Source organism: Bombus vosnesenskii, unplaced genomic scaffold, assembly GCF_011952255.1.
Source record: "Bombus vosnesenskii isolate JDL3184/JDL3185 unplaced genomic scaffold, Bvos_JDL3184-5_v1.1 scf7180000014535, whole genome shotgun sequence".
NCBI classification, from domain to species: domain Eukaryota; kingdom Metazoa; phylum Arthropoda; class Insecta; order Hymenoptera; family Apidae; genus Bombus; species Bombus vosnesenskii.
In genome coordinates this window covers 709367-733684 of record NW_022883506.1, presented here as the reverse complement: position 1 = coordinate 733684, position 24318 = coordinate 709367, and the positions used below count along the sequence as shown (strand labels likewise).

At 37.6% G+C, this 24318-nt stretch overlaps 1 protein-coding gene across 7 annotated transcripts in view; it reads left to right on the top strand.

Annotated features, from left to right (window-relative positions):
- The window catches only part of LOC117240016 (partitioning defective 3 homolog), a 41893-nt gene that overhangs the window by 8775 nt on the left and 8800 nt on the right, over positions 1 to 24318 (top strand). For 2 of the 7 annotated variants that reach the window (XM_033505845.1, XM_033505849.1), the window contains exons 2-3: positions 17900 to 18177; positions 23318 to 23437. In XM_033505845.1, coding sequence (XP_033361736.1) covers positions 23320 to 23437 — 118 coding nt within the window. In that variant the 5' untranslated portion in view covers positions 17900 to 18177; positions 23318 to 23319. Of the gene's footprint in view, positions 1 to 7397; positions 7643 to 17882; positions 18178 to 23317; positions 23438 to 24318 lie in introns of those variants that run through there. The other 5 variants (XM_033505846.1, XM_033505851.1, XM_033505847.1 and 2 more) reach the window with 4 other exon arrangements.

Here is a 24318-nt window from a genome sequence, read left to right as displayed (position 1 = left end):
ATATGTAATATTATCCTACAAGGCTGTTAATATTAACTACGTTTCCTCTATAGGTAGTAAAAATGTGGTTTCTAACTACGTATACAACACAACTTTCAGATACCTATACATATCTCTTATAACCAGTTTTCTGAGAAGATGCGATCGTTACATGTTGGATGTCCGGTTGTTCTTTATGAACTCTTAGGAAACTCAGGATATGTCCTTGCGAGCCTTCGACACGTAATATTGAATCCTTTTTCTATAATCCAGCTACCGCGGCTGTAGCCGTACAACGAGTAGAAAAACAATAATTACATTGTGTAGTGGATGTAGAAGCTAATGAGTTGTTACAGTCGCTGTCAATTTTGTAGTCTGATCTTATTCTTCACTTCTTCAAATATGATAGCGAGGACTTGTTTCCCAGTTAAGATTAGTTGGTTGTTAATTTCACTAGAAATATATTATTTATGGTTATGTGGATAGTATTCCCATTAAAAAACTTCACTTGAAGTTATGTCTGCAATTTGCCACTTTCGTACAACTTTCACTCGATATATCTAATAACATTTCATTTACTTTCGATTTTATTGTGCATATTATTTGTTTATTATAATTCAGTAAAAATATTCAGTGTTCTTTTTCAAAGAACCGAAATATTTGATATATTTTGACAAAAACATGCATAAATTTTACGCCGGGAATATATTTTTCTTTTTTTTTTTTTGGAAGATCAATTTCACAGTTACACCGTTATTATATATTTCCTGTTGCTTCGTAGAATTGACTACAGTTTCCTAGGAAACGTAATAAATCGTTATAATTACGGAACCAATCGATTACACGATACAAAAGTCTACAAAACAGAGAAGCGCGTAATAGACGAGCGACGAAACTCTATCGTTCACCGGCGGTTTCTTGTAGTTAATTCATTTTGAAAGCCTATCAATATTCTTGCAGCACTTGCACAACGTGTACACACGAAGAGAAACGGGTGTTGGTTGTCGAAGCGTAGAAAGCATTAAAACGAAAAGTCACGTACTACGTAAACACGTTCGATGATCGAGGAGTACGTTTTTGATTCGTCAATGTGATCGTAGTCCCGCCACGATCTTTAAGTTTCTTGACACCCAAACGCTGGTCGACCAAATGGAATCAATTCTGCACACAATTATAACGATATGAAAGGATAGAACAGCAAACGGATTCGTTTGTTGTCTCATTTCCCTGATAGATGCGTTCGAAAGTGCCTGTTCGATGAAAAGTGAAACACCAGAAAATTCTTTTTGATCGGAATGAATTAGCTGTTAAAGGAAGAACGATCACGGAGATAGCAGCTGTTCTAGGAGCGAGATTGAAATCTCCTGACAGGAAGTCTTAATGCATGAAAGTGGCCATTAACCGAGTCGATTAGTCTTTTTTTGTGCTGTTAAGAAATTCCAGAGAAAACATTTGTAATTCTATGTATGTATATTTATTTTCGATCTTTTCGTCAGGAACAGGTAGAATTTTCCAGAAATGGACTATTTCTATCTTTTTTCAGTATCTACGTATCTCTCAATAAATGAACAATTTGCGAGACGTGTCAAAACGAGAACAAGATTTCACACAAAGCTAAGATAACATTTCGTTGAAACTCGCTTATCTAATACCAAGAGATATTTGTTAATGTCTCCAATAAGGCAGTTATGTACGTGTCACCGAGGGAATTCGCTTATTTAAACAATTATGTGTTATTTCGTGTACGGCGTTATTGTTCGGTCCTGTTTCAATGCAATAGTGTTTGATAAAGATATATTGCATTCGCGGCAACTTCACGGCTCCGAATTGTCTTTCTTGTATGTTCAAGATGGAGAAAGAAGGATTGCCCGACGATCGGCCTTGAGTCCCCGTCCTTTACGCACACGCATACCTTTCGTATTGTATCCAATGCATGTATACTACACGCGTGTAACCAGATGCATAAATGTCAACTACAGGCCCCATTTAAATATCACATCCTCACTTGTCTGCCGTTGAACACAATAACGTTTCAGAGGAAAGAATTAATAGTGATTCGTAAATCGATCGATCGATCACTTCGCAAATTATTAGTACTTTATCAAGTAATTAATAAACAAACCACCTCTTTGGCTAATCATCGGAATGGCAGAATCTTGAAAAATGATTTTCTTTTACACTTCGTTGATTAACGTAAAAAATTTGAAAGTAATATATTCCTATAAGAACATAGATGAATTTATACAGAAAGGAGAATAAGCACGAGGAAGCAAATGGTGGGATTCTTTGCCAAAATAGTCCAGATACTTACACGTCCGACGTTGAACGTGCTAATTAGCATAATGACCGAATGTACATAGACTGAACCGTAAATGGTTAGTTTAACAGCACTACTATAGGTCTCTGTTATGAATAGTCATGTTCCATTATTCGCCTATATATCCATATGGAAGAAAACACGATAAAAAGTATATAGTTCGTTAAGATTGAATTTTTCAATTTCAATAATAACAAACATCAACAAGAATAATAATATGAAACTTTAATATGAAATAGGTACTTAATATTGTACTTTATCGCGAATGATATTCACTAAAAATATTTCAGAGTTTCACAACGCCTGAAATTGAAATAAACTTCGAGTGTGTTACAAAATGTGTCAATATGTTTTCTCCGTGGTCAATTCCGGTTGCATATTTTGGAAAAAATCCTGAAGAAAAAACGGTAAAAAATTCGCTGAAATGATCGACGAGAAGCAGGATGTAACGTGAAACTTCACGTTCCCATAAGTCGCAGCATCTCATAGGCGAACGTGAAATTTCCATTAAGCGGTTTCACGCGCCAGAAAATCGGAATGTTCGCTTTCTGTTGCGCACCCTGTATAAAGTACGTACACAGATGAGCGCGGAAACGCGCGCACACGCGTACACGGTTGAACACGCACGTAGGCCATGCCGAGGGCATAGTTACACGGCTATTCCAGCGTGGAATGTCTGGCATGTCGCTCTCGTCAAATGGCCAGAAAATAAAAGGACTAGCTCGGCTGTGGCCTTGATAGGTTTCCACCGGGTACCGGGCACCGGATTCCCTACGGTCAGCTACCACGATCTTAAGGGGTCAGCTTCCTCGAAGATGACAAGATATGAAATACGCTGGTTGCCGTGTTTCGTAGTCGCTCGAATATTTCTTCATTGCTTGAACTAGAAGCGAAACAAGGCCTTCCAAGTGCCGAATCGATCGATTATGACCCTCATAGAGATAGATAGATCCTCTGATGGGAGTTTCGTTTGATCGATGAAAATCATTTTTTGTGCGAACCGCACGGAAATTAGACTTGATCATGATGGAGATGAAGAATTAAACTTCTGAAGTAGCGATTATCTACAACTAAGAGGAGGAGTCGTCGATGTATTATTACGATGATGCACTCTCGATGATTTCTGCGAGTAATCGATGTTACTTTAAATGAAATTTGACATGTTTACCTAAATGTCGTCTTTTTTGTCGTTGGCATCTTGATTTTTGAATTTCACACCGTATGAATTTTTTTACGCATACGAGTTTTCTCCATGCCGTCATTAATTAAGCAAAGAAACTCTCTGTGCAATGTATGCGCATACACCTTTCTAATTTTCACTATACCCACAGAGAAAACAGTTTGCGAGGCAATGTACGTATATTTCGTCTACATCGTCTACATCTCGTTTGTTCTCTCGATCAAATTTTCTTTGAGGTTGCATTCGCACCCGCTAATTGCACGAAAGGGGACTCTATCGTTGGAGGAGTGTCTGGTTCACCTTGCGACGTGATACCAATGACTACAACCCTGGCCTTGATAGTGCTTCCGACGGAACGTAGAATTCCGATCGAGTGGCTTGGGGAGAAGCGTCGAAGGGTCAACTCTCTCGTGACACGAGAATCGTGTGGCCGCGCTCTGGAAAGTCTGGCGGAGAAAAACCACGGTTCGATCCACACACGGTCGGCTCGACGATGGCGACACGACGGTTCGTTCTTCTATATACACCTTTTGCATCTGCGTTCACCTTATCCGGTATCGGCGCGGCGCCTTAAGGTCTCTCGCGATCAGAAACGAATCCGGAGAATCGATACGAGATCTCTCGCGAGGAGAAGAGTCAGTGTACTCCTCGGACAACACTGCCTAGAACTGGTACGTGACGGAGGGTAGAATCGATAGAAATCGTTTGATACACAACGATCGTGCTCGTGCCAGCTTCCTTGTTTGGATTACGAAAAAAGCACAACAGTTGAATGGTGCATCGCTGGCTAACTCTAACTTCTGAAGTATCGGTTAATCGCGCATTGTGTGTGCACTGACTGGGCTACCTCGCGCGAAAGGATTCTGCCAACGATCAATTTCTTTTTATTTTTCTCTCTTAACGTTTGCATCGATGCACTGATAGTTAATCCGTTACGTACTCGATATTTTTTTGTTATTCGAGAATGTCATTTATATGAAAGAAACTATACCGCTAAGAAACTACGTTTGATACGCGATGCAATATATGTATGTACTACTTGCTAGGTAATGTGTCAGTGATTTTATCGATTATTAGTATAGTATGCTTTGTACTCGAGAAAGGACAATTTCTTTGACAAAGTATACTTTGTATGGATTTACGTTTATGGAAAATATGTGTATCTTAATCGTTGCACATTAAGTATATTTTATGGAGGAAATATTTGTTTAGGGAAATATAAATACATTTCATTCCAATTTTAGTGATTAGCACAATGAAAGTGCAATGCAAACGCTAGACAATGATTCCATATTTGTATCCTATAGATATTTGTTAGCTAAGACATGGTTAGACTTCTAGAGAGCTCGTGGCAAGTACGCTCTATGGTATGCCAAGATCGATTATATCCATCTAACTTTGAATTCTACGAATTAACTGTGTTCAGGTGAACTCACGAGCGAAAACACTCAGGCTAGATCAAAGAACCCCAAGGAATGCTGTTAGGTCTATGGCCAGGTTCATTCGTTACATGTAATTACTGATATCATTGAACCGAGCCACAGTCAAATGGTATCGTACTTGTTCGCGAGCGTGCCATATAAATTAGGTATTCAGTTGTTCCGTGTACACATAATCGTGTGTGTTACATAACAATTGGCCTAAAGCGCGATCTAATCGTTGCGTTTCAGTAGGTTTTATTATATTTTAATTCGAGAAAGTCTTATCTATATTTTTGTCAATACGAGACGAAAGATTCCAAGATGTGTCTAACGCGAATTTGCGTAATTATTAATGTGTTAATCATCGAAGCGAATTGTGTGGTATACTTCTACAACGATAGAAAATGTAATATATAACATTTTTATTTGTAAACGATATCTGAATTAAATTTGTGCAATTGCATATTTTGATTCAAATTTTAAAACGAAGAAGAAACATTATATAGCATAGAAAGCGTAATTGTAGGTATCGTAGGTGCAGCGTTACAATGTTTGCTTTATTAAATACGTATCAGATTTCACTTGTGCATATATAGATACGCATGTGAAAGTGATTAATCTCTTGGAGCACATGGCATCGTAAAGAGATATTGCATTCCACATTTAATCATTTGTAAGTCATAACTTATGCAATGGGTCATTAACTAAAAAAATATCTTACGTATCAATTTTTTAAATCTTACAATATTAATTTGAACTAAAAGAAGATATTTGCATAAATGATTCAAGCTGTATATAAGCATTTAACTTGTAAATCTTCTAGTAAAATAATATTTAAACGAAAATAACTTGGATAACTGCGTAGAGATGCATCTGCAAGTATCATCGTTGAAATCACCGTGGATTGCTTTTATGATGTCGAAGAATGCTTACGACTTACACCCACTACACATACGGACTACTGTAAATTTCATTTTCTTCCTTCAGTTTACTTACTTTTAATCGTTCCTTCTGATTTTTGGACTTGAAGAGGCAGCAAAAGCGAACGTGTAATGCGTACAGCTTCAGTTCGTAAGATCGTTCCTCTTAAAAGAACATCTTTAAAATGCGTGGTGTTAAGAGTAGATAAAATCGTAAGTATGAGTTTTCGCGGAGCTATATCTTCGTGCTTCAAGTTACTTCGTGGAAAACATTCTGGCTTTTTATGTAACGAAAGAAGACTTTAACCCTTGACACATCGGGATAGATCCTTTATTTTAATCAAATCTGTTATATGAGTTTTAATTACAAGTATTTACATGGATTCGTATTTAAGTGTTTTCGTTTATAGTAGTTTCATTTATTATTTCTTCAGGTTTAGGCGATCTTTCAAAGATCGGATGAAGTCTTTTCACTCATTCTACTCCAAAGATTCGACTCAAGTTTTTCGAAGATCTGACTTCTTAGTACGTGTGAAAAATATTTTACTTGTCGGGCAACTGTGATATCATTATCATTATCCTTACTTACCACTTTTAGGAAACGATTCGGATACTTTTATTCGATGACTAATAAAGATATCAAAGCTTGGATATAATCCCCGTATTCGCTTCTTCGTGCTTCCTGATCAAAGAGTATTGCATAGAAAATATTTTGGTGATGTACTGGTGACTAAAACTGATCGTTTACTTCACGAATGTCTGCCGTGTTTTAAAGTACCATTAAGAAATCCTCGTAAAATTTTCGATGCCGTTGGTTGTACAAAATTATCGAGGTAACGTTATTCCGAAACAGCGAACCAATGGTTTTTTTATTGCAAACCAATTTTCTTAAATACCCTGTGTAAAATTATTTATTTGTTAACGAGCTATCTTTCATTGGGCGTGTTATAACATAACGTTGTAACATGATTCGATACGATACAGTATTGTTGTTAGATTTAATAACGGTAGACGGGTATGAGCAGTCGTAAACGATATTAATAATGCGCGCTGTGCATTTTAATTTCCTTGTTTCGTAATGAGCTCCTAATTTCACATTGTACGTGGAAACGGAAACTGTTTGACTTGCAACAAGTATTTATAAAGAAGATCTATGTAACAATGCGTAAAAGCGGTAGAGCATTATGAATTATGTAAAAGTGGCCTCGATGTTAACATTACAGACTTTTAACTTAAATGTTTTACTCTATTTGTTTTTACGAGGACGAAGAAGTAAGTCAATAAAATTGATTGAAATATTTAGACGAAAATAATTCTTTGACGATACATCATCGGAAACACCATCAAGCTCAGAAGAATTTGTCGGATTTCGAGTCGTAATATTATCCATACAAGACAGTGCGCATCGTCGAGCGCAGCAAATTGCATCGGTTGCATTTTCCAAGCGAAAAACATCCTATACTGATACACACACACACACAGTCGAGTCCGGTAATCGACGTGACGGTCCCCTGACAAGCCGATCGTGAAAGGTGCTACGTACGCGCGACGTTAATTGCTGACAGTATGTATTTCCGAGTTTTAATAAAGTGACGGTCGTTAAGATCGCACGGCCATCGCGACCAGTTAACTTCTTGCCCCCGTCAACCGGTCTCGTTACGTCGCAATGCTTCTTGAATTCTGGAATACCACGACTGGAAACGAGATCAGCTAATCCACTTCAGAAACTGACACCGTTCAGCTACCTACTTTTTCTCCGCTTGTTCCGGAATCTCCGCGGCTGAATAGTTCCGTGGTGAAATATGTCAATAGCCTGTGCTACACCGTGAGTTCAACTTTATTCTTTACCATGAATTTGCGATACTTTGCTATTCATAGATATAAGTTTTCTTAGCAAGTGGAAGTTGTTCTTTTTCTAGTATTTCATCGAATATTTAAACCTTTTCAATCCTCTTGATAACCGTTAAACGCCAAAGATGTATCTAATCCAACATAAGTTTCATTTTATAATGCTTAGACATTGATAAAAAATGTTTTCCTTGATTAGAGACCAATTCATAAAGTGATCAGCTGGTGCTTTGATTTCTGCTTAGAATATTAAACACCTGTCGGATGGTAGAACAAGAATTCAGTACGCTTCTGCGAAATTTGTACTTAGGACTTCTGTTGATTTATATAATACATAAAATATACAAAGAATACAACAATATAATACATAGAATATATATAGGAATGATGTTTTCATTTCATTAATTATTTAATGTTATATAGTTATATAGCTTTTATTTTTTTGGGTATTGACGGAACATCTGATATATGAATTTATATATTTTGTATGGATAGGAATCGTATGTGATTTTAATAAGTATTAACGTTATTCGTCGTTAATAATGTGTCTTTTTAATTTTTCACCACGATGCACTCTTGAAAACTAACATAATGAATATAAATGTGATTTTGGACTAAAGGCGATGTTTGTTCAGAATCGAATGCGGAATCATATCACTGTCAGAACGTTGGAAACGTTTTCTTTATAAATATTTATCCCGACGTCCTATGTGCTCGATTCCGTGCATTTCTGAAATCCGTAAATGTTACTTCAGCTTTAATTAATTCGGGAATTTCTTCGAGAAACTGTCCACAATGATTTAAAGGTCTTATTAGCAGTTCCAGCGTGCAACGGTTCGAAACGCGGAATAATCTTCGTTTATGGTTGACGAGCCAAAGTATTTTTATGCGTTAATATATCACGTCTTTCCAGTCGAATGCTTTTATAACGTTTAACGTCACTGTTTGTTGTCCCGCTTGCGCATTTGAGACGTTTCCAGGTATATTTAGAACCGTTTTAAATTTCAGTCGGATTTTAATTACGTCAAATAAATTACCGAGGTTTTATGAGCTGTTTTGAAGTTACAGTTAATTTGACATAGATCCGGAAGCGAGTATCGAACGATTTTACGCAATTTGCTCCTGTGTTTTATTCTTTTGCTTTACGTTTGATAAATAGAGAATTTCTATGTACTACTGTCATCTGGGACATAAACAAATCTAATACTGTCAATAATAAATCTTCGTGCAATGGAATATTTGTTAACAATGATTAATCTTTTAATCTTAATCTTTAATCTTAAGTAAATTTAACAAAAGAATTAATATATTTAATTTACTATGTTATGTGCTTGTTATTATATTATTTCTATATACCTAGATTCAATTAGATCATAATTTTAAGTCTTTTCAATCTTGATTTAAATAGGATACCTATGTCATTAGATAATTCGATATTTAAACAAGAACACAAAAAAAGGCAGTAGGATAGGGTAATACTCTCTTCTTATGTAAAGAACTATTTCATACCGAATTCTTTTTAGAAACAAACATCGCGCCTTAAACGACTATAGAAATGTTCTGCTACATCTTAAAATTAGCTAGATTATACTACATCGCCGCTACTAATAAATCTTTATAAAACGGACATAACGTAGAAGCCGTATATGTAATGCCTCTCACCTGTTCTTGCTAAAATATCTTCGATTTGTACTTCCACTTGCCTTCAGCAAACGTGTTTTAGATGCGCCTGCCTTTCCGTTATCTCTAATAAGTACGACACTTCTCTGTTCTAGTTAATTGTGAGTTGATGTTTCCGTATTATAATTATTAACTCTATCTTGCTTTAATTTATATTATTTGTTCTATTAACAATACTTTGAATACGTAAACGAGGCATGCAAGGAAACATCTGGGCAAGGAATTTGCATACATTTAATTAATTTTGAAATTAAAGAGTTTATAATGAAATAAAATAAAAAGTTGTTCGGCTTCCCGAGGAGTTTTGCATGGTTACGGAACGGTGGTCTTGACCGTCTAACACAAACTTGTTGTTCGTCTGTAGCAGAAGTGGTGCGCAAGAAGTTGCTTGGAACGTTTCTTCCGTACTTGCTTTGTACACGAGTTGAGATTCAAGAATCCTTCGGTAAGGCAACAATACCTAGGAAGCGGAGCGAGTTACGACGCGGTAGCCATACGATGGAGAATGCTTTATGAGCACTCGAAGAATGCATGCACACAAGTCACGTTTCGTCTTACATTTCGGCCGTACATGCATCTATCATACGAGTACTCCCGGTAAATTTCTCCCGAACTTTTAGTGTATTATTTTCACGGCTTCGTCGAAACAGAGTCATTTGCCTTTAATTTTAATTAGGATGATTTTTAGTTTTATTTTCGTAACGTCTAGTCGCAATCAATTCGTATGCAATGTCATTCCATTTTTCTACCACACATTAGGCTCCCATTATTTCAATTTAAATTCTATTTCTGTGATTGGGATCTGCCGCGTTCGTGCAATTTTTTCTTTTTTTTTTTTTTTCTTTTTAGCAAATTCTTTTGAGTCGAAGAGATAAATGGTATCCGGTAAAGACTGTGCAAGTAGAATGATGAATATCTTACAGAGACATGGACTCGTGGTATACGGTATTCACAACGCTTCCGCTCCTGGCAAGATCGGGATAAATTGGATTGAAAATAAAGCATCGAACGATGAACGATAATAAATGCGATATTTTATTACTTCTATATGATTTATCTACCAACATTTTCAATACCTACGATAGGATATACTGTTGCAGAATGCACGCAAACCGCCAAGATTGTTCCTTTTCACTTTTCACAGTTAAAAATATTATATCGAATAATATGTTCACATTTTAGCAAAGTAATGCGTAGTATGTACGCAAATGTTTCGTATGTCATGGTAGTAGATCATTTCATTGCAAAACTGCTCGATGAAAGACGCTTTGATCAGAAGAGCAACAAACATGTAACCCCTTAACCTACAACTACGGGCATAGCCCATAGTAAATAGATGATAGGACCAAACGTAAATATAATATTACGGCATAGCCCATAGTACGATGATCGGGCCTAATATAATATATAATATAATATACAGGGTGGTTGGTAACTGATGGTACAAGCGGAAAGGGGGTGATTCTACGCGAAAAAAGAAGTCGAAAATATAGAATAAAAATTTTTCGTTTGAGGCTCTGTTTTCGAGAAAATCGACTTTGAATTTTCGCTCGGTACGCGTGCGGTACGTTATAACGGATCTCACTGTAGATCGTTGTCTCGATGGAAAAATTAAAAAAAAAAAAAATAAAAAAAAATTTTTGTTCTATATTTTCGACTTCTTTTTTCGCGTAGAATCACCCCCTTTCCCCTTGTACCACCAGTTACCAACCACCCTGTATAATAGCTTGTTTACGTTTTCGGCTTAAAATTCTCGAACGTAAATCGTAGGTTAAGGGGTTAATCAATTTCATCATTAAAGATCAGCATTTTAACAGCGTAAAGTATGATTTGAAACACGTACCAAATAATTTAGTGGAATATAGTACATGTCAAGAGAATCGAAATAACGTAGGCAACATATGTAGATTCACAAACTAATTCTAAAGCAGCAATTTATTGTATTTGTCGAAATTAATTGTGCATTATCTATAGTACGTTGTAACACTATCTAACCAACTATATTTACTTGTCACCACGACATTGCTACGTGTTTAACGTTATCAATCCTGCGTGAATCATTCTTGTGAGCCTAACGCTTGTTACATCCTATGCCAATTTTCTACTCCAATGCGGAAACAGTAAATACTTAACAGTGGAACTCATCTGCTTGTATATTTTCCAAAATTAATTCGCAAATCTATGTCGACTTACTAAATATTCATTTTTTTGATCTGATTTGTGTATTATTTTCTACATAACAGTCTATTAGAGAACGGTTAGAATAACATTGTACCATAACACAAGCCACTGTACCATTACACCGAAACAGTTCTTCAGAAATTCTAATGTTGTCATATCGTACTGGTATGTAAAGTAATCCAGGAAAGGAACGCAAGAAAACTGTGCATTACTTCGTAACGGTGCATAATTACGTATAATTAGCGACACAATTGACGATTGCCAAGTAACGCAAATGCACATGGAAATGCATTAAAATCGAGTGCATTTCTCGATATTATAAACAATAACAATATCTAAAAATTACATCCATTAATTTATACAGGCGAATCTCGTGGTATTAGTTGGAAGCGAGTCAGTAAAATATGGTATTCTTTCAGCCATTATTTCTCCTTTTCATTTTTCATGCATCGAGTCGTGGGCGTCTAGTTTTCCATGAGTTTACATTATACAATGCCGCGAGCTATTTGTAGCTGCTCGCAGTTATACGTGGGCAAGATGTACTCGAGAAACTTAGAATGTAACCATTTCGAGGCAAGATGCATCGACCGCGTTCAACAAAGCCGCAACATTGGCTATTTCTAATTTAAACAAATTAATCAGTTGTATTTTTTGTATTTTCTTTAAATGTTTTAAAAATAATATAAATTTTATCATTTACCTACCATTGCCTGCTATAATTCTAGGAGTTGAACACGAGCAAAGTAGCTCGATGAAAAGAATATTCGAATATTACATTTCTTTATCTGGAATGAATAAATACGAGTACTATCGCTTTTTGAGAGTAGCAGAAAAATGTTCACAAAGATGTACTTACTAATTCTATTTTATGTAACGAAGTAAAAATTTACGGTTCGTGGAAAATTTATACATCTCATAACATCTAGCTGAAACGTATATCGAGACGTCAACTGTTCGTTTTCTATGATTTCTTATTGTAAAACGTTGTCTCCATTTGTAAGATGGTGCAGTAAAATCTATTCAAGTGAGATGTATCCCAGAAATGTGAAATTTGAAACTCGAATATCTTACAGTTTCTACGCTAACTAAACTCTCTGCTTGTCCTATCAGAATTACATTCTATTTTCTACCAGAGAAATACTTGACTGAACTAATGGAAAGCTGTTTCAATCTTCCAACTAAGAGATGTATTCTGTGCGCGTATAACTCTTTACCATGTTATCTTTTAACGTTCAATGTAAGTATTTTTACATTGCAATTATTTTTCTTTGCTTGTAAACATATTCATACGGGAATGTATATATGCATGTTTCATTAATTTTCGAAATTTGCTAAGGAATAGTTTCTTGAATTGCTTAACAGTTAATATAATTTCCATTTCAACAAACACTAATAGACACAAAAACGAATTAACAATTTTTCTGCAAACCCAAACTATTAGCCCACACGCTTTCTGTCTTCTTAGTGCTTCACCCAAATACGTTCACACATTACTTTTCAAACGTATCCTCCAGCCCCGAAGAGCAATCTCGATCAACGGACTACCCGTAATATAAATACATAGCCACATAGCTACGCATCTGCTTCTTCGTTATTCGCACATATCGTGGCCGTAGAAGATTTTACACAAGTACAGCGATCGATTAAAAATATTTTCAACCGCGATATGAGTCGTCGCGATACAAAGGGGACCCGAACGAAACTCCGCTCGCGCGACTATTCACGCGACACGTTTCGTTACCTCAGGCCGCCACCACGGTCTCGTAAATAGTTCGAGGGTCGTAAGCGAGCCAGCGACTCGTAATTTCCGCAGCCAGAAAACTGCGGTCATATTAAAGTGAACGAACGAACGAATCGTCCATTGGATAGCAAAGCCACCCCGCTGAACACGAATACAGAATGCAGCACGCGGAGTTATTTGTAACGAGATCCGGATAAGCCTTCACCTACCCGTGGCGCTCGCACCACGAGAGAAGAGCACGATCCACGCTCTCCTTAAATGCGAATTTCGCATGTCGCGAGAGGCCCATAGGGTGGCGAATGACAAATTGCCACGACCAGTCTGTTGGAACAAGCTTTAATCGTCCATATCGCATACCGAAGTCAGCGTGATGTTGCCTCGTGTTACAGAATCGCGCCGCGAGTCCAGATTTGCATCGCGGTTCGCGAGGGTATCCGACCTCCACAATCAACTCGCGGAACACCGTTTTTCCGGTTGCTTCCATAGCGAACAATATGTCGTGAACAATAATTCAACATAATCATACGGAGCCATTTTAATGATTTCACTGCTCTCTTTTGTGGTTCTGATGGATCGTTTTTGAAGCGTCGCTCGTGGTATCGTGAACGTAATGTTATCTTGATAATTGTCCGTCTGAGAAAAAGACAATTTTATCATCAGAATCAATATTTGTTTCAGGATGCATACTGTGCAATAAATCGTAAGCTATTATGCGAGTTCTTTGTTCGTAAACATTTACCTAATTTAGTTGCACACAAAAAAGACAAACAACCAGATATTTCTTAGCTAAAAGCCCCTGTTTTTTAACAAATTTTCAACGTTACATAACTAACCCGATATAATTAAATTAAGCTTGTACAAACAGATAGTAAATCAAGGACGATTATACAATCGTTACGTGGCCAATTAATTTTTTAATCTCTCCTCGTTCGCAATCGTTGGTGAATAGGTAATTAATTAGGATCTCCTAACTACCTTATACGTTAGTTAGCCATCTCGTCTAGAACCAATTTACCGAGCGGTGCGGTTCGTTAAATCACGCGACTCCCGCGGTTGCTCCGCGTTCCTTCAATAAAGATACGATCTTCCGAGTAATTAGACCCGTGGAAATGCTAAAAATTTCGAGAGCTTGGTAAAAAGCGTGACGGCGAGAAATGTCATTGCCAAGTCGAGGACATGATCAGATGTGAGCAAAATGTTATGTTATTCACGTGAGAATTATGAAGATGTAATTACAAAGAACTAGGAATGAAAGTACTTGCTTGTTCTAATACAGGAACAGTAACGTATCTTCTTTACTCAGGGTGGTTGGTAACTGATGGTACAAGCGGAAAGGGGGTGATACGCGAAAAAAGAAGTCGAAAATATAGAATAAAAATTTTATTTTTATTTTTTTTTTTTTTTAATTTCTCCATCGAGACAACGATTTACATTGAGATCCGTCACAACGTACCGCACGCGTACCGAGCGAAAATTCAAAGTCGATTTTCTCGAAAACAAAGCCTCAAACGAAAAATTTTTATTCTATATTTTCGACTTCTTTTTTTGCGTAGAATCACTCCCTTTCCGCTTGTGCCATCAGTTACCAATCACCCTGTATATATGCAGATAAAAAATTTGCGAAAAATATATTATTGTCGTATTAAAGATTAGACTCGTAAAGTGTCGTAGTATCATACGGAAAGACATTCAACTATAAGAAAGGACGTAGCTCTGTCATTAAACACGAAAGTGTAAAATCTCTGACAACGCGACGAGGTTTTGAAGCCTCCAAGATAATTCTCCATACAATGATCTTCAAAAGACGCGACATCAATACTTTATTGCCACTAGAGATTGGAAGGCTATGAATAATTAATAATTACTCCTATCGTTCTCCATAAAATCAAGAACTTGCATATTACCACAGTCCGGTATTATCTGACCCACTTTCTCGTGCTGCGCGTCTGACTAATCGCTTAATACTTCGCTATTAAAGTTGACTTTATTTAAAATCCCCTGTCAACAATTGCCCATTGTCTTTTTCCTTATGTCCTTAAAGATAATCCTCTTTAATGGTTCCGATAGGAGTAACGCAAAATATCCGTTTCTTTCACCTCCGCTATTTCAACCATCTACGCTGATAAAATAAAGTACACTATGAATATCGTGCGATAATGCCCTACAGTTTCTAAAATGAAAAGAAAGAAAAGAAGGAGATATCCTAGCGAGCCGTCGATTTTCCATTCGATGTTCAGCTACAGACGCCAGGAGAACGTCGGTAGACAGCGGCATCGTGGCGAATTTATGGGTCACGGTCGAACGAAAGAGAAGTTCGAGTCGTATTTTGCATCGTCCTCGTAATTTCCACGATTCGTGCACCCGCGAACTCATCCGACGCGTATAATTCCACTCGCTGAGAATTTGTCCCGCGATCGTTCGGGACGATGCACGTGCAATCGTAGTCGTAATAAGATAGGCTCTGTACAAGATCCTCCTGTCGCATCGCACGGCAAGCTGTGCCATGCCGCAAGCTCAGAAAAATCGCGTGCAATTTAAGCGTAGAGCGATAATTCGCACCTCGTGCCAGCCTTGAGGTGAACCCGGGGTTTATGACCACCGTTTCTTCATGGAAATGCACTTACGCGACCGAGATGCATGCCACGTACTTATGCGATTTCCATGAATGGAAAATGCGATAAGCCGCGCGTAGCGACGTTGCAAATACGACTTTTCTCTCGGTGCCGCATCACGTCTTCCTATTTTTAAACGGGTATACGGAAAAGTTTAAGATTCTCGCGAAGCGAATGTGTGAGTGGTTATTTTTGAGGAGAGTCGTTTGTTTATTCGTTGCTTCGGTTAAAGATCTCCTTCGTGCATAAAATCGAAAAACATTTTGGTTTACGAGGTTAGAAATCGAGAGAAATAGTATCCGGCAGTGAGAAGTCAATCGAATTTATGGTCATTGAAAAAGTTTCGCGGTTCAACTGGGAATCGATCAGTGATTTAACTTTCGTTAAAGATTTCCTGGTTGACGTGTATCTGTACTAGTGCTTGTACACCAAAGTTCGTTTTCCTTTAATTGTCAGTGAAATATGATTGGATTTATTGCTCTTTTTATTACTCGCGGTAATTTCCGAATAAAAGTTGCCAATGTAAAGGTGTGAAAATATTTTAGGAGGTTATTTTAATTTAAACGTTTTGAAGGAGATTCCAATGAGTACAGAATAATTCGTGTATCGTTTTTTTACTAATTCCTTAAAGCCAAAGAAATATACCATCGACCTTTTCCAATACTGATTTGCACGATCTACTCTTTACGGTTTTTAACGACAAATATTTATACAACTTCATGAATCAGCATGTACAAAACGTTTTGTACATCCAGACAAATTCTGTACGCTTTATGCGTGGTTCGTGCAATCGATACTTATGTTCTCGAACTTTCTGTTGCCGCCGATCACGAACGTTCATGAATTTTAATCGAAACTCGAATCGGAAAATACGGAGATATCGTGCGAACACAATCGGAATGCCAGGCGAATTCGATTCCGTATTGCACGTGAGCGCAGCAATGGCTATCTTCGACGCGAACACGCACATAAGTTTCGTTGCCATTTTGTGACTCCTTTACGTTGGTCCAAAGGATCGTTAATACGCCTCTTAACGACGAAGGCCTCAATGATATACGTCGCGGATCTATCGAACGAACGCCTCGTGTGACCATTTTCCCAGAAACGCGTTCGGATAGTTCTGGTGATTCGTCGAAGATTTGCTCGAAGCGTAGAAATGACCACGCGAAAACGCTTGCCCGCCAGCACAATTGTATAATTATCTCTCGAATGCGGTGTCATTCGAGCGGCACGTACGCTCCGCTCCCATTTTTATCCTCCTTTCAAAACGGTGTCAAACAGAGAGAGTCAATCGCACGTGAAAATAAAATACGTTTCAAAAATTTCTAGATTAGTTGTATGTTTATGGTTACCGATAGGTGAATCCGGATAGCTTTAACAGCATCTCTGTTTCTTGCGACAAAATACGTTGAAGTCGCGTTGAGTTTGGAATTTGGTGAATGATACATTAAATAATTTGAAATAGCTTGAATAGTTAAACAGCTAGCAACTGCAGTTGCACAGAGTTCGTGTACAATATTGGGTATAATAAATGGAAAATATTTTAATGGTAGCGGAAGGCATTTATTGAAAAAATATAGGAATGAGACATATAAAAAAATATATAAGAAGATTTAATAAATTTGGAATAGAATACTTGAATAAAAATAAAATCGATCTGTGAAATTTTAGAAATTTGCGTAGTACAAAAGCGTGAGCAGAGGAAGAACTCCGACATGCGCTACTTAATGTTCAAATTACAACTTATCTTGTTTCCGAGAATTCCCATGCTGATACTCTCAATACATTATGTTTTGTTTATACTCTTGGAGAAAGGAAGCTTCCATCCGACGAGATGATTCAGTTTCTCGCCACGACCGATGCAACGTGTACGGACGGTTCTTTAGTCTCTTTCTTTAGAAAAAGTTAAATGGCACAGCATCTACCTCTATCAGAAACGCTTGCTATATTTTACAAAAAAATACTTTTGCAATATACCATCGTAGATTCATCGAGTCGAGTAATCGATCGCGTCTTCCAGTGCGAATTTTCGGCTGCAACCACCGCTGGATGAATTCCTCTCGGCGTGAAAGTAGTTTGCAATCAGCATTCCCGAGACGAGCATCCCAAAAGAATCGAGTTATACGCAACACGCGCGACGCACGGGAGCGTACCTCGAGGTACCTCGCGCCAACGATCGCGCGTGTGTCCGTGCAACGAATGCTGTCGCAAGTAAGTGGGTCACGTTGTGTGACCAGGCCGAAGGATATCGTGGGTACCTGCGTTAGACATCGCCGTCGGCTAATGAAACAGCGACAGGTAAGGAACATTCATTTCTACAACATTCGTTTACTGGGTATACAATATTTAACATAGATACACATTCCTAACTAATACTTTTCAATAGCATTAAAAACCGTATTCTAGAACACAGCCAAGTACTTAGTTTCGAAAGAATTCGTTTAACAGCCATTCACTAAAACTTCGAATATTTGTGTCTTAAGGAACAGGAAAACGTAGCACCTTACGTTACGAGTTTGTAAGCTTAAGTATGATGAAACAGTTTCTAATAAGGATGCAATCGTAGTTACGGTTGCTTCAGCCGCGTAAGATCGATAGATCGAGGACAATTACCCGGTAGTACGATTCACTTTGCCAAACGAAAGTCTCTCGGAATGATACTTGGTACTACCAAGCCCAGGTCCCTTCCAACACTTTCTACTTTCATCGACTACGTTATCGATGACTCATAGAAACCGTTTGACTTCGATATTGTCGCGACCGCCACTACCAACAGAGAACCGTGGAAAAACGATTTAATTCGAACATGAAGCCATTCATCGATAAACGCTTTTCATTTGCTTGCTTTTTAAAGCAGATTCCTTTTATAAAACTTTTTACGGAACATGGGTTTGATCAAATCGAGATTCAACAATTAACATTGCAATTAACGTGCAATTTGAATAATAAACAAGAAATGTAGTTACGGATAAACAAAGAAGAGCAAGAAATGTGATTGTGTTTGTTCGTGTGGACAGTTTGATGTGTCTGGGAACATTGAGTTTCTCTGCTTCTGAGAAAGTGATTCCATTTTTTGCGTAATCATACTTTATCTTGGTTTCCGTTCAACCTTATCACGTCATTGCGTTTCACTTAATTGACTGGAAGATCAGTGAAAGCGCGGCGAGTAAATTACTTAATGACTTAATGGATTCGAGTGTTCGCTATGCATATACACCACTCCGATTACGAGTACATTCTAAGTTAAAGTTAACAGCCGTAAAATCAATTTCGCGACTTATTTATTTGCGTTCTTGCATTTAAAAAATTTAGGAATACGATGATATACGATATTCTTATATAATCTAATAAATATGATATTCGTTTAAATTATCGTATGATCACTTTTTCAAACTGTGTATCATATTTTCTAAACAATTCCTTCTATTATTTCACTCTTTATTATAGTTAGTAGCTATTAGCGCTCCGCTAGAGACTGTCATGCTTCTTATTGTGATGTTGAAAGTGAGAATTTCATAAAACGCTGTTACAACGAGTGTTTCACTTTATGAACTTGTTGTGTTAAATGTTTATCTCTGAGGTAACTATGACGCACTCGTAATATTTAGACGCGGTCTGACATTTTGAAGATTGCGGCGAATTTTCACTTGCATAATCTTACTACTATTTCTTAAAATTAGAAACTATCACTTGTGTTAAACTTACTTACTGATACCGTTTACATATCTATAAAACTAGAACTTTTAAACTCCTATAAATTTAGAAAAAGATTAAGTAATACGATTACGATACTTTATTAAATAAGATAATAAGAGCACTTCGCCGGTTGTCCTTGTATGCTTTCAATCTGAAGAATCATTCCCATCCTATGTCTCGTACCCACAAAAATTATACAAAATTAGTCTCGGTGAAACGAAGGTCGTAATTAATCGTCTAATGATCATTTGGCCGCGTTTAATCACGGTCGGGAACATATCGCGAAGTCTGCAACTAAGTGCTGCTGGTTTTATCGATTCAAGATAACGGCTACGACGGGTGCAACGAAGATTTACAATCGAGAACATCGAAGAGACTTTAACACTGAGTACCGGAGGGTGGAACGAATCAGCAGCCACGAAGGTGGAACGATAAATCTGTGCACAGATAACTGGACGTTTGGCTTCCAGATTCTTCAAAGCAATAACGATTCAAGCACGACATGAAATTTAGCGAAGGACACTCGTGCGTAAGTGCACGTGATTCATTTAGGTATTCATTCGTTTGTAAGATTGGAGGTCGAAGATTCAACTAACTGATAACGGATTTTTATGAGTATCCAGTTATAAATTACTTTGCGCACAACTCTAGGAAATGTAACAGAGCTTTCCAAAGAATTATCGTTAAAAGAATTTTCAAGAACCTGCGACTTTCCAATCTTTCCCGCCTATGATCACCCACCTATGACTACGCTCGACTATCGATAATAACCATTAAAAGAAAGAGATATACCGTGATTCCTTAACCAGATACAAAACATACCCACTTAAGTTTCACCGGAATAACAATCAAAACCTCGGCGAATTGGAGCGTGAACTTGGTTCGTGTTCCATATAATTTTCGAAAAAATTCTTCGCCTTAGCATCCAGCTCGCTAAACACGCGATGTAATTTCCTACGGAGGTGGTAGTCGCGATCGATCGACTGTCACGGGCCGCGTGTTCTAGGGCCGCGAGTTTACGGCCATGAACTTCCTCCTGACGACGGGCATCCTTGATCGTGGTCCCCGATTCATCTTTTATGGTCGCCGGTCGTCTGAATGAAAAGTGAAAAGCGGACGTCGTGGGAGCAGCGGAAAGGTACCGTTGGCATACATATTTGTATCGGAGAAAGTCGCCGCTCTCTCTCCCTCTCTTTCTCTCATGGTTTCCTCGTAGCTGCATCTACATAATATCGATGCATTAACACCTTGCATAACTCAGACTCGCAGTATTAATCATCCCATTATGCGACCGTCTCGTAGAGACGGAGGTATGTACGTTGCGTCGCAGCCGACGCTTTTCACGCTCAGCGTGTAACGCCAACTCCGTATTCGCGGAAAATCATGCGATGGAAATCGATACTGTTGGTGGAATGTGAGAGTAGGAGTCGTAATGAAATATTTCGGATGTGAAAATTTTAACATCGCATCGCGGCTCTCTGATGCTTACATGTTTCGTATTAAAACGAAATGGTTCTGATTGCCCCAATAAACGTGTTTTATTATTCATAGCAGTAAAGAGTAAGCGATAGGATTAGCTAGCTGCGTATTTTTCCAAATTCCATAGGAGCAACGAATCGTTTCGCTTTATTCACGATCCCGCATGCTTTTACATTTTCTTTTGACCCCTTTGTAATGCAAATAATGGTATACGATTCTCATAACGGAATAAAATTATTTCACCGTAAACTTTCAAATCGATCAAATCTTTATAGAATAGATTTTGCATCTCTAAGCAACAAGCGCTTATGGAACGCATCTATGTAGGTCCAATTAACGAAACCAACTATGTATATATCTTTGTCAACGTTTTATAGATGAAAATTGCATTAGAAGAAAGATAAGAACAGGACGTAAGAAACACGTTATTTATATTTCCAAGCACAGACGATATGTACGATTCAATGAGTAATAAATAATGATACTTCCAATAACCGCTTTTTCCGTGACAAGATAATCGCCCTCAAAATCCGTCGGTTCGTTGAGCGCAGACTGTCATACGGAAAAGGCATGATTTGTCATGAGAGATTATGCGGACCGTTAAAGTAGAAGTCGTTATGTTCGCGGCTTCGTTTCGGCGAGTATGAGGTGGTTAAATTACGGTTTCTACGAGAAGCAGATGAACGGTAACGCCTCCGTGAGGATTCCGTCTGGCAGAGAATCACGAAGGATCAAGCGATACTTCTTCTGGTGGAAAAAGGACAGCATTATCATCGACAGTTGCTCGCAACGGTACTTACTACATAGGCAATGGAAAATTTCTTCGAGATGACCCAACCTTTTTTCCCGTCTTTTGAGCGATCTCTGTATCAACAGCGCTGATGCCGCGATACTGGGAGTGTAGAATTCGACGTCCGCAATATGTATATACACGGTACACTAACTCGCAGGTATAATTTTTGGATCATGCGGTCAATTAGATAATGTTTGTTAGCTTGTACAAACTACAGATGAGTAAGAAATAGGATTAATTGGAATTTGAGCATTGCATCAAGAACGAGAAGAATTAGGATTATTAATACGATATTCATCAACGTGTGATTGATAAGTCACGAATAATTTAACGAAGTGTTTGTGCACTTTGCAAGTTTTAAAGAAAATCGATATTAACTTGAATTAATGATACAACGATGCTGTGAAATTTTACGTAATCCTTGCGCAGCCACGTGTAATTGTCGCGACGTGAACGGTTTTAACGAGAGTCAAGGTCTCTTGGTGAGCAAAAATAAATTCCAATCGAACGAATCAGAATTACTACCATTCGCTAATTAATTTGTGTTAGGTCCGTTATAATGGCTTCGATTCGTTTAGGAATCTCTGGGCCTGATTTAACCGACTTTCGTGTTTCACTTTATCGCTTTTGAAGATAAAGTTGATAATTTCGTAAGGCGGAAAGTAATATTTTATGCTCAGGATCCATGATAATTATATAGATACTATTAAGTATCTAAGCAATATATCAAACTACAACATATAACAATTAATGGTATTGGTATTTAAAACTACACATAATACTTTCATTGTGTATTAATACAACATTCAGGAACACTTGTTTTGTATTCATATTCACATTGGTGAATAAAAAACACTTTACAGTTCTCTGAAATTCATAAATCTTCGTTATGCGTATCAAAATCGACCATTAAATCCTTCGAATCAGCGAATTGTATTTTAAACAGAAAGTTTATAATTTATAACATCCTCCATACTTTTCCAAGGTTGCCTGTCCATTAAGTCCTTTTACGCGATATGTATTCGGTATCGGTAACAAGTGCACCCGCGAGGTGGAAAGAAGGGCCTCGGTTCAGCGATCACAGCGGAAACTGTCGCCGTTCGTTCACGCGAGATCCATTCACCGCAAGTGTAACCGTTTCACTTTTATAAATTATCACTATTGCGATCAACCGAAACCTGTTGTTGCTCCGCATTTTTTATCCTGATCTGATTTTCTGTGTGAGATTGCAAGAGAAAAAATGTACGTCGAGTAAACCGAGTTTTGTAACAGCAAAATTAGGAATTTTTTTAGGATTTTGTGTTATAGCGCGAGCGTTATTATTATTTGTTCTTATTCGAACTGTTTCTGTAATTTTATACAATAGTGCCGTCAGTTCTGCTCACCTCGAAACGATAATTGGACCTTAGATCAAATTTCAACAGGAGTCGAAATTAAAACTCGTGTTTCAATTATAATTTCTTATTTCAGAAATGCGTTGGTTTCGTGGCCACGCCGAGGCGCCAAGACTTTTAAGCTTAAGTCCTCTTCAAGCCGATGAAGACCTTGACGGAGCATCTTACCACTTTCATGCCACGTCTCAGTACAGAGGTAAGAATCGTGAGAACCATCGATACAATTACCACATTGCTAAGAACAACACATGTCGTTACATTCATATTACAATCATAATATATACAATATAATACAATAATTACAATCATATTCTGATGTTAATTAGCGACTGATCGCGTCTCGAAATCAAACGTAACTTATAATCAATACCTACCTACATGTGCCATATGTTTTTCGAATAAAAAACTCCAGTTACATTCGCATGCTTTACCTTTAATTATATTCGTATACTGCATACTAATATATCAAGTATGCCTCTTGACACATGCGATTCCGTCGCAACAGCTTGGTTTATTACGCTTCGAAATTGCTCATTTGGAATTTGAACTTAAATCGCCTGTCGATATTGCCTGCGATTGTTCACTCTAATGCCGCGTTATTAGCTAAGATCATTGGGAAATTGCACGCAAATTGAGTCCATACCATCAGGATTTCATTTCAGGAATAGTTATTACTACTCAAAGTTGCTTTACACGAACACTCGTGTAATAACATGTAAAAGAGTCTCATTGTTTCACGAATTTTTCTATGAACGTTAATTCCTGTGATAGTACGGAATACCATTTTGTTGGTATAGTAACAAGTGTGTTTTATGACGTCGTCATAATCGTCACGACGTGTGTCGCTACACCAAAGTCGCTTTCGAAAGCAAAGAAACTTTGCATAGCCTCGTTACCTATGCGAGAGTCTCTTTTTACGAACCCGGTCTGTATTCGGTTACGAAAAAGGAGAGATTTACCTCGTTCGCCACGATGAACTCAGCAACGCACATTGCATGCGCTGGAAAATGCGTTAATAAGCTTAATAATCCGACACTTTATAATAATATTCATTGCATAGAAGTTAGAAATTGCAAT